Raw genomic sequence first — 11357 nt, forward strand, 5'->3', positions numbered from 1 at the left:
TTATGTATAAACTATCAAAAACCTTGGTTTGAAGTCTAGTCATACTTCAAAAAGTAAAAACCTGCTTTATACATTATTCAAATATTTATACTATATTTAAAATAGTAAACTGCTAAAATACACTGTAGCCTATATATTGTGAAATATTATGAGAATATGTTGTTTTAAAATATGTCGAATGGACGAACAAGTATACATTTTTGTATTTATTTGTTACAGTGGTACCTAAAAGTATTTGGACACTTGAGAGTAGTGAAAAATGTATGAATTTCATTACTTTAGGTAACAAAATATCAAACCAAGTAGCATTTTTTTTTTTTTAAATAAAGAAATAGCACAAAAACACTTTTCAGGGAAAACATTTCACACAATAAAATGGTTGTTTTAATTAATTAAAATATAAAATGAAGACAAAAAGTATTGACAATTGAACATATTCATAGTTAATGTGATGAACCTGTGGTTCCTCTTCTAGGACACCTGTGTGAACTTGAGGAGAACTGACTCCATCCACTAAAACATTCATGCACTAAAAATCAAGAAAAATTAAGTTAATTTTTTTTAATTGTATGCAATAAGCAAGAACATGTCACTACTCTCTCTTGCAAATTCTTTTACTTCTTGCTTGAATTTATTATATGAAACATTGAAGTTCTAGTAATTTAATACATTCTGAATAAATAATTTATAATTCCACTTACCTGGCATTTTAGATTTTAGACTAGAATCTGAATACACATTTTCTTCAGCAACTCATCCATTAGCTAAAGCACATAAATGTGACCCTGGACCACAAAAACAGTCATAAGTCACACGGGTATATTTGTAGCAATAGCCATTGTATGGGTCAAAATTATCTATTTTTCTTTTATGACAAAAATCATTGGGATATTAAGATCATGTTCCATGAAGATATTTTGTAAATTTCCTACCGTAAATACATCAAAAAATGTATTTATTTTGCACCCTCACATTAGTTGTATCTCGGCCAAATATTGTCCAAACCATACATCAATGGAAAGCTTATTTATTCAGCTTTCAGATGATGTATAAATCTCAATTTCAAAACAATTGACCCTTATGACTGGTTTTGTGGTCCAGGGTCATAAATCACATACAGAACACAATAGATGACGTAAAAGCCTGACCTGTGTATCAATCATGACCTTTCAGTTTCTCTCTTTTGTTAGTGAGTGCAATGAGCTCGACAGTAAAAATCATTTTTCATTGTTAAAAGTACAGCATTACTCCAAACACACACACACACAAACTCAGAAAAAAACAACATCACAGACATCAGCAGTTCAGTACATTTTCATTTATTTGAGCATTGGGAGGTTTCTCAGCAGCGGCCCGGACCGTCATCAGCACCTCAGAGCAGGAGAGAAAGCTTTCGGCAGGAACAGCGCATGAAGGTTATGATGATCAGCAAAGGAATGGTGAAGGTCTAAAGCTTTTTAAGTTAGTTCAGAATCTTATGCATTTTATTCTACTCAATATAACAGTTACATTACTAGGTTTAGAACAAGCAACAAACAGTTCAACTAACCAAGTCACGCCATGTGTGATCTAATGCTCAGTTAATGCTCAGTTTAAGGAAGTGATAGGGACATTATCACCCTTCAAATGCTCACACACACACAATCAATGATCACGCGCACACATCACAACGAGCAACTAGACCCAGCTGTGAATGAGTGTACATTTGTACAAAACTAATATACATCTTCAGAAATGCCACTCTTTTACCACAGCCTTCAAATATATAGGCATGAGAGATTTTATATATATATATATATATATATATATATATATATATATATATATATATATATATATATATATATATATATACACACACACACACACACACACACACACACACATACATAGACACACACACTTAAGAGCACTCAGAATTGCTGAGGGCTGTGTTTGACAAATAAAAAGGCAGAAAAGAACAGTGAAAGTTATAGATGAAATACAGAAAATACATATAAAAAGAGACGAACAGGAACAATACCGGTTTCCACAGATGGAGGGAAGAACATTGCTACTTTTTTTGCAAACGTTTTTTCCTTTATATATAGATTTTTTTTTCTGCTTTTTCAAAGCCTTTTATGTTTACGCTCAGTGAACGGTTATGAAATGGCATCATGCACAGAATGTTTTTTGTTAGTATTTTTGGCATCTCTCCTGCTCTGAGGTGAACTGATGGACACGGTTGCTGTGGTTGTGTGATTGTTTAGGCGTTTTCTTCCTCTAGGTTTCTCTGACCGGTTGGAGAGGTGGGCAGGGGGAGGAGCCAGCACCTCCCACTGTTTCGCCCGTGCACGCGAGCGCCCCCTCCTGGGGACTCTCCTCGTTGTACAGGCGTTTGATCCCGTCGAAATACTCGTCCACCTCCATGTGTTCCACCTTCCGCTTGGCTGAGGACTTGCTTGAGCGGTTGTGGGTGGTGTTGGGGTCAGAGGGTGCTGTCGGAGCGGGGGAGACTTGCCAGGCGGGCAGGACTCCCCTGTCCCGAGGCTCCGAGGTGTTTGGCAGGGGATGGCAGATGTACACAGTGTTAGGAGGCAGGGAAGCCGTGTGTGTGGACAGGCAACGTGCAACCAGCTCTCGACAGCCAATCAGCTGAGAACTGTCGATCTGAAAGAGGAAGCCGAAAAAAATAAGGTATTAGATCTACAACAAATGAAAGTGTGGTTACACATACAATATCATGTACACTATTGTTCAGAAGTTTGGGGTTAGTAAATCTTTTATTCAACAAGGACAAATTAAATTGATCAAAAGTGAGAGTAAAGATTTTTAGGGTTACAAAAGATTTCTATTTCAAATAAAATGCTGTTTTTAAACATTTATAATAAGAAGAAATGTTTCTTGAGCAGCAAATCATCATATCTGAATGATTTCTGAAGGATCATATGACACTGAAGACTGGAGTAATGATGCTGAAAATTCAGCTTTGCATCACATGAATAAATTACATTTATTCAAATAGAAAATGGTTATTTTAAATTGAAATAATATTTCACAATATTACTGTTTTTACTGCATGTTTGATCAAATAAATGCAGCCTTTGTGAGCAAACAGACTTCCTTCAAAAATGTATATTTTAAAACTGCTTCACTGTTTTTGACCATATTAGTTAATTCACCTGTATTTTTAAAGCTGCATGAAACAGTCACATTGAACTTTGGGAATTTCTTCATGAGTTTGTAAATATATGACAGTTATTACAGTAATGCAAGGGACTTTTAAAGGTCTTTATTTTTTGTTTCGTTTTGAGGTCGCTGCTGGCATAGATAACGGAGTTTGCTTTGGAGAAGTGAATGACCGGGCCTCTTTTGAGTTATGATAAGGGTTTAAGAGCCTACAGAAACCCAAGCATGTGAGACGGATTATACACACTAGTGCGGCTCTAATGTATAGACGGTCCAGATGAGTTTATCCCAACATCATGGATGAAAAGAGCCCCTGTAAGTGAGGAATAATGAGATAACTTGGTTGTCGCAAAACATGACTGACACTAAACTTGATTTAGTTGTTTAGGTCTCCACAGATCAATCTGACCACTTCATGTATTTGTTTAATGGAAATCTTTGGATCTTGTTTTTCCTTCAAAAATCTCTTAATCCACATCATTTCATTTTACAAACAACGTCCAATACCTATTTACTCTTTTAATCCTATAAAACCCACTGTATCAAATAAGCAAGGCCACTAAATGATCAACCTGATCAAATCTGCTACATGTCCTCTGTCGTATGATTGACAGTTTATACTTTTTCAGCAAGAAAAAGGCCTTCTAGTATAATTGTAAAAACGTCCCCCTTCAGGTTGTGGTTCACGTGTCTTTTTGCAGTGAAATCTTTAATGAGTTTTATAAAGTAAACAACTTTTATATTGTTATTGTTAATATTTCAAGATGAACATTTACTGGACTGAAGCAACTTGGGTTTACTAGATTAATATCCATGCATCATTTTTTAGAAAAATAATGTTAAAATGCATCAAATATGATCCATCAGGCTTTTGAGGAAGGTTTATTTGTTCATCTCTCAACCATCATTGTATTGCACTGCATTATATTATACGTTTTATAACCCTCGCAATAAAAAATACAGAGCTTTGATAATAAAACTAAGCATTTAAATGCCATCTTAAGACATTATTGGGAGATATAGTGTGACAACTAATATTTATATGCATTTTATGCAAGTAGTCTGCTACAGTGCCACTTGAAAGTTTGTGAACCCCTTGCAGAATCTGAAAATGTGAAAAATAACAAAATAAAAGAGATCATACAAAATGCATGTTATTTTTTATTTAGTACTGTCCTGATTAAGATATTTTACATAAAAGATGTTTACATATAATTCACAAGACAAAAAAAAAGCTGAATTTATTAAAATGACCCCATTCAAAAGTTTGTGAACCATTGATTCTTAATACTGTGTGTGGTTACCTGGATGATCTACGACTGTTTGTTTGTTTTGTGATGGTTGTTCATGAGTCCCTTGTTTGTTCTGAGCAGTTAAACTGAGCTCTGTTCTTCAGAAAAATCCTCCAGGTCCTGCAGATTCTTCAGTTTTCAAGGATTTTTTGCATATTTAAACCCTTTCCAGCAGTGACTGAATGATTTTGAGATCCGTCTTTTCACACTGAGGACAACTGAGGGACTCAAACACAACTTTTAAAAAAGGTTCAAACATTCACTGACGCACTGAAGGAAACACGATGCATTAATAGATGGGGGGTGAAAACTTTTTGAATTCGAAGATCAAGGTAAATTGTATTTAATTTGTCTCCGGGAAACATGTAGGTATCTTCTGTTGCTTCCAAAGGGCAACACTTAATGAAGAAAATTGATATTTAAACAAAATAAGAAAAATTTGGACATCTTCATCCTGTTCAAAAGTTTTCACCCCTGACTCTTAATGCATTGTGTTTCCTTCTGGAGCATCAGTGAATGTTTGAACCTTTTTTAATAGTTGTGTTTGAGTCCCTCAATTGTCCTCAGTGTGAAAAGATGGATCTGAAAATCATTCAGTCACTGCTGGAAAGGGTTCAAATATGCAAAAGATGCTGGAAAACTGAAGAATCTACAGGACCTGGAGGATTTTTCTGAAGAACAGAGCTCAGTTTAACTGCTCAGAGCAAACAAGGGACTCATGAAGAACCATCACAAAACAAACAGTCGTAGATCATCCAGGTAACCACACACAGTATTAAGAATCAAGGGTTCACATACTTTTGAACTGGGTCATTTTAATAAATTCAGCTATTTTTTGTCTTGAGAATTATATGTAAACATCTTTTATGTAAAATTTCTTAATCAGGACAGTACTAAATAAAAAATAACATGCATTTTGTATTATCTCTTTAATTTTATTACAATTTTTCACATTTTCACAGATTCTGCAAGGGGCTCAAACTTTCAAGTGGCACTGTATACTGGTATAAAAATCTCATTGAATTATGTTACAAGCTAACAAATTCATCTTGTTTTGGCCATATAAATAACATCTGCACCAAACAGTATAAGTTTGGGTCTCTAGCGTTTTTTCATCCTTGATTATGAGCTCCATTTTATCCTATATCATACTATATGAGCCATAAAAGCCTGGTATCAAAAATGACACTACAAAAAACATTATACATGTTGTTGTTTTTTAAGACGTTGCCTAAACAATCAAATAAACTCTTTCATTCCAAAACATTAGAAATTTCTGACTATTATGTCATATGTCAGGTTTTTAAAAAAAAAAGCACTCTCTAAGTATTTCCCAGATGTACAAGGAAAACATGTCGAGACTAGTTGGACCCTATAGACAAGTTTCACTAACATTTGACATCCTGGAAGAGTTTAGTTTAAATGATTCATACTTTATAATTTAATCAAACACAATTTGGAGCCACTGAACTTCATCAGTTCTTACCTGCAATTTGTTCAGCAGGTCAACAGTGAGAGCGAGCCAATCAGGACAGAGTTTCTCCAGCTCAAGCGTGATGAGGCCGAGGGACAGCAACGAGCCGCGCACTTGCAGCAGTGCATTGTGGGTCAGACAGTGGAAGAGCTGCTGGGTGAGCAGAGCCACATGCTGTGAAGGGTTCAGACCCGACAACGCCACGTTCAGCCGCCCTGACTTGCAGCTCAGAACCATCGCATGGAACTACAGAGAGAGAAAGGGTAGATAAAAATGATTATGAATCAATATTTTTGGATCTCAGCACTTAATCGGATGAATTGGCAGTCCTTCAGCACCCACATGAAAAGCTGGCTATTAACAGCAGCCTCAATATGCCAACAAAAAGGATCCTTCCTCAACACCCACATGAGGAAGTAAATTTAGGCCATTTAAATTCATTTCTCTCACTACTAGCAGCAACATCCATCTATTTTTCACAGCCAAAGAGCTTTAAAGTTGTTCAACATTTCTGGTTGGCTGATTTAGAGGCTGTTTACATGACACAAACGTTTGGAAACTGGTTTCAAAGTTCAAGTTTTTGAAAACGATACCATTATCGTCTCTTGTGTAAACTTCAAAAACGTGAATTTGTGAATTTTTGCTCATCTACAATACATCTAAGACTGTTCCTGTCAAGTGTTAAATAGACATATAGAAAATGTCCTTAATGTTTATGATTTTGAATGCATGCCAAACTGCTTTTTTAAGCGGATGTTTTGAAGAAGCGCTACATAACACATCTTAGAGACGTACGTGTGCTATCTGGGGAGGAACTTAGCCAGACTTCCATACAATTACAGAACCTGCCAGAGAGCCCAGAATATGTATGAAGCAGAGTTTAGCATTTGTACATAAAGCTGCAAAATTTGGTGGCATCTTGTGTGTGTGTGTGTGTGAGGAAGTGTACTCACGATGTAAAGGAAGTCCAGTGCAGTGGTGAAGTGCAGGTCCCAGTTCAGCTTATCCAGAACAATCCTCTCCATCCGCAAGATCTCCGACGGAGAACAGCCACATTTGCTGCTGGATGCCAGCTCTCTCAGAGACGGGATCCGCTGCAAAAATACAAATTAAAAGGTAACGCACACAGAGACATCGACTGACACACACAGAATTATTAAAAACACAAACATACGCTGAAAAAAAAAAAAAAAAAAAACATGCTTGAAATGTAATAATGGCATAACTTTGAACTAAATTATGGTAATTGCTTCACTAAGTTTAAGCCGCATCACATGGTCAGTTCTTGCCAGAAATGACTTTAAAGGGCTGCCAGAAAATAATCAGATTAAATATTAGTCCATCTTTGGCGTTATAAGTAAAAACAAGCACAGAAATCTCAGTTCTGTTCCTACAGATAATGTCTCACTGCCTGTACTTTCATCAAGCAGCTGAAGGCAATGTTTTCATCTTTTAGCCTCGGTAAAGGACAGTTTTTACTAAAAGGTCATCAAACTGGGACTGATTTTAGACTTGAAAGGGATTTATCTGCCTCCCTTGTGACGTCTGAGATGTTCCATCCAGGATCACTGTTTCCCACAGCAGAATTTAACTTATGCTACACAAATAGATAAAGCCACAGAGAGTCAAGATTGGCATATTGATATTGTATTCACCTCATCTTCCTCACTGGTCTTAACAGCCAGGAAGAAACAAGAGATGGCGATACAGCGCAGGTACTTAGGACGGGCCTGAAAAAGAGAGAGACTGATCAGTGACGATGCTGCAGTAATGCATCCCGGGCACAGCTGTATGCAGAGTTGGTCACAAGAGGTAAGGGCAAATGTTTCTCACACACATATGAACTTCCTGTGTTTATTTCCTGTTCACTTGAATGCCAAAGCTCAAAAACTAATCAGATCTGCAGTGACTGCCATGTAGCTGCATCTAAAAATACATCGCAGTGCAGTTTCACTATCTCTACAAAAAAAAAAAAAAAAAAATGGAATTGTATCTGCAGCCCTTGAATGTTCAGGAACGTTTTCTGATGTTCTAAAAGAAAATGGCACAAAGAGAGTAAAAATATATTCAGTGATATATAATAAAATCACTAAGCTAAATAGTTACCCAACTTTTATCTGTAAAGATTACTATTACATAACAGTTAAAGTTCTATAATAGAGTGAAATAATGTTCACTGCACACAAATTAACACATGATCTTAAACGCAATTATGCTAATCATACCAAAATGATAACTTTAAATGCATACATTTTAATGCATAAAATGCGTACATGCACAAATTTAAATATATAAAATACACTGCATAAATTGAATACATGCATAAATTACAATGCATAAAATGTATACATGCATAAATTTAAATGCACCTGACAAATTTCTGCATTTAGCAGATGTTTTTATTCTAAGCACCTTAAATTTATCATAAGAGTCACAATATTTGCCACACACAATGCTACGAATGAGCTAAATTAGCACACAAGCTTTAAAATTGGTGAAACGTAGAAGAGAAACCGAGAACATTATTATAATTGGTTTTAAAAAGAGGTGTTATTATGTGAAGTATCTCTTATGGGCTGCAATTAGACCAGCCAACACACAGCTAAAACCTGTTATGGACAGCTGTATAATGGAAAATGCCATAAAACTACAATCATTGACTGCGACAGGAGACCTTGACCAGTCAGACGTTTTTAAACATTACCTTAATGGCAGAGAGGAAGCGATCCAGGATGCCGATGGCCAGGCAGAGGGTCTCTGGATAGAGCTTCAGCTGGGAATGCACATCCCTCAACCACCGGACGGCCTCATCACGCTTTTCAGGGGAAATATCTGTATCCTAAATAATGAAAACATACTTAAACACAAAACAACCCATACTGTCAAATCCAAATCAAACCTGTTTTTATAGTCTAACCGACTCAGATGCACAGATATTTATCATTAATTACTACCTCAACCTAAATGAAAATCTGAATTTATGCACAATAAAACTGCCACAGTTCCCATAAGGATTGGTTTGGTTAACAGACCTCTGACACAGTGTCACATATGCATGTAACAGACACAAACACCATATATAGTAACAACAGACATCAGTATGTGGAGATAACAGCCTCATAAAACTGCATCCCAGTGTCTGTGTCTACAAAATTCTGGATGTACAATCATAAATACATACTGCAGCATCTTAAAGGATTAGTTCAATTCAGAATGAAAATGTCCTGATAATTTACTCACCCTCATGTCATTCAGGATGTTCATTTCTTTCTTTCTTCAGTCGAAAAGAAATTAAGGTTTTTGAGGAAAACGTTCCAGGATTTTTCTCCACATAGTGGACTTCAATGGGGTTCAACGGGTTGAAGGTCCAAATTGCAGTTTCAGTGCAGCTTCAAAGGTCTCTACACAATCCCAACTGAGGAATAAGGGTCTTGTCTAGCGTAACGATCGTTCATTTTCTTAAAAAAAAAAATATACTTTTTAACCACAAATGCTCGTCTTGCACTAGCTCTGCGATGCGCCACGTATTACGTAAACACGTTGGAAAGGTCAGTACCAAGCAAGTGTTTACAAAGCAAACATGCAAAGACTAAGTCAAACAGCCTTTACATAAAAAAAAAAAAAAAAAAAAAAGTAAACAACGTCGGACGATTTTGAAGTTGGAGGAGAAAATGAGATTGAGTTTTTCGCCCTACCGAGGTACTTCTACGTAATGCATTGCGCATCGCAGAGCTGTGCAAGACGAGCATTTGTTGTTAAAAAGTATATAATTTTAAACTGTTTTTTAGAAAATGACTGATTGTTTCGCTAGTTAAGACCCTTATTCCTCGGCTGGGATCGTGTAGAGCCCTTTGAAACTGCAGTTTGGACCTTCAACCCAGCCATTGAAGTCCACTATATGGAGAAAAATCCTGGAATGTTTTCCTCAAAAACCTTAATTTCTTTTCGACTGAAGAAAGAAAGACAAACATGTGGGTGACTAAATTATTAGGAAATTTTAATTCTGAAGTGAACTAATCCTTTAATGGCTCTTCTGAAATTCAGGTTTCCAAATTACAATACATGATAATGATGATGGTACATTGCAACATAACTATTTACATTGAAACTTCCTTACATTTTCTGCATAACTATCTGCCTCCCAGTATGTAAACATTGTTTTGTCATACCTAAACCAGATATATCAGCTGACTGACTCACCTGGTTGGTAGGTTTCTTTGGCACGTAAACCTTCCATAGTTTGGCTTCCCTAGAAACTGCCTTCTCTAGAAGAGATGACAGCTTCCGGCTTTCCAAGGGCTGGGTGAACTTCATCACACACCCTGGAAAAGCCTACCTCCCCACTGGATACAGCTACCTGAGAGCAGAACACATAAAACATCTCAAAAATAGATCAAATATAACCGGTCATAAATTACAAGGAATGTCTGGGCTGTCTTGGGAATCGTTTTATTATTAAGTCTATTTTTCACCACATTTGAATGTTTATTGCTGGTATTTTATTAAACCTGCTTATAATTGTAATTACATTATAATAACATTCATCATACAATAATAATTATACATATACTTATTGCTATCATTGTTATTCAGTTACTTATTGTTATGATTAAAATAAAAGCATTTTAATGTAATTTTATTCAACAATGAACACAAAAATCAAGAAATCTTTACGTTAAAAAAAAAAACAAAGAAAAAAAGCATTTATGATGAATCAATGATAGTTGGTTTACCTGCCATTTAAATTACGGACAACTAATGATTGATTCAACATCCTATTCATGCAATATTATAGATGCAATACTGGTGTATAACAGTACAACACCCATACTATTCAGCGTAAACAATTACTTTAAACACAAAACCCATATCCAGCTCAGTATGAAATGTTACTAGTGTTGACGCAATTTACATTAGATACGTGTTAGCTGACTAGCTACACAGTAATAGACCTGTATACATGCAAACCCAGACACCTAGCTTCGCCAAAAATATAAATTTAGCATTTATAGGTATATTCATATCTATTAATGCTGGTTTAATCAAGCGAAATGATCATATCTGTTTATAAAAGCTATTAGAAATGGTTAGATTTTACCTCCCCTGCAAGGCTGTGGGAAACGCAGATCATCCGGTCCATTAAACTGAGGTAAAATAAAGGAGCAAATCGGAATCCGTCATCTTTTTAAGCGTCCAGCTGCGCCTCCATGCTTGCTGTGAAATTTGGTGGGGGTTTTAAAAATCTAAAAGGGACCTTTCCAAACTGATATTAAAAATAAAATGAACGGAATATAGACACGAACGTCTACTTCCGAGGAGGAGACTGAGAAGGGAAGGAGATCCTTCCGCCTACCTCCTCAGCGCACACAGGAACCTCCTCCGAAAACATTTTCTTATAAATAAATAAAAAAATAAGAAAAAAC

At 36.0% G+C, this 11357-nt stretch overlaps 1 protein-coding gene across 1 annotated transcript; it reads right to left on the reverse strand.

Moving 5' to 3' along the window:
* Positions 1 to 1303: 1303 nt before the first annotated feature.
* ccni (cyclin I) lies at positions 1304 to 11279 on the reverse strand. Its single transcript, XM_051877853.1, has 7 exons — positions 11033 to 11279; positions 10135 to 10291; positions 8639 to 8773; positions 7590 to 7664; positions 6888 to 7028; positions 5947 to 6180; positions 1304 to 2649 (listed from the first exon to the last, which is right to left on the reverse strand). The coding sequence occupies exons 2-7, from the start codon at positions 10246 to 10248 to the stop codon at positions 2263 to 2265; spliced, it is 1086 nt and encodes a 361-aa protein (XP_051733813.1). The 5' UTR covers positions 10249 to 10291; positions 11033 to 11279; the 3' UTR covers positions 1304 to 2262.
* Between the last annotated feature and the right edge of the window lie 78 nt (positions 11280 to 11357).

This window comes from Ctenopharyngodon idella, chromosome 21 (genome assembly GCF_019924925.1).
Source record: "Ctenopharyngodon idella isolate HZGC_01 chromosome 21, HZGC01, whole genome shotgun sequence".
Taxonomy (NCBI): domain Eukaryota; kingdom Metazoa; phylum Chordata; class Actinopteri; order Cypriniformes; family Xenocyprididae; genus Ctenopharyngodon; species Ctenopharyngodon idella.

Excerpts from the sequence above, each read along its gene's own strand:
- ccni (XM_051877853.1), bottom strand. The coding sequence starts at position 10,248 with ATGAAGTTCACCCAGCCCTTGGAAAGCCGGAAGCTGTCATCTCTTCTA. Across the intron at positions 8,774-10,134 it reads CAAAGAAACCTACCAACCAG|GATACAGATATTTCCCCTGA; the intron begins GTGAGTCAGTCA and ends TTCATTATTTAG. Across the intron at positions 2,650-5,946 it reads ACCTGCTGAACAAATTGCAG|ATCGACAGTTCTCAGCTGAT; the intron begins GTAAGAACTGAT and ends TTCCTCTTTCAG.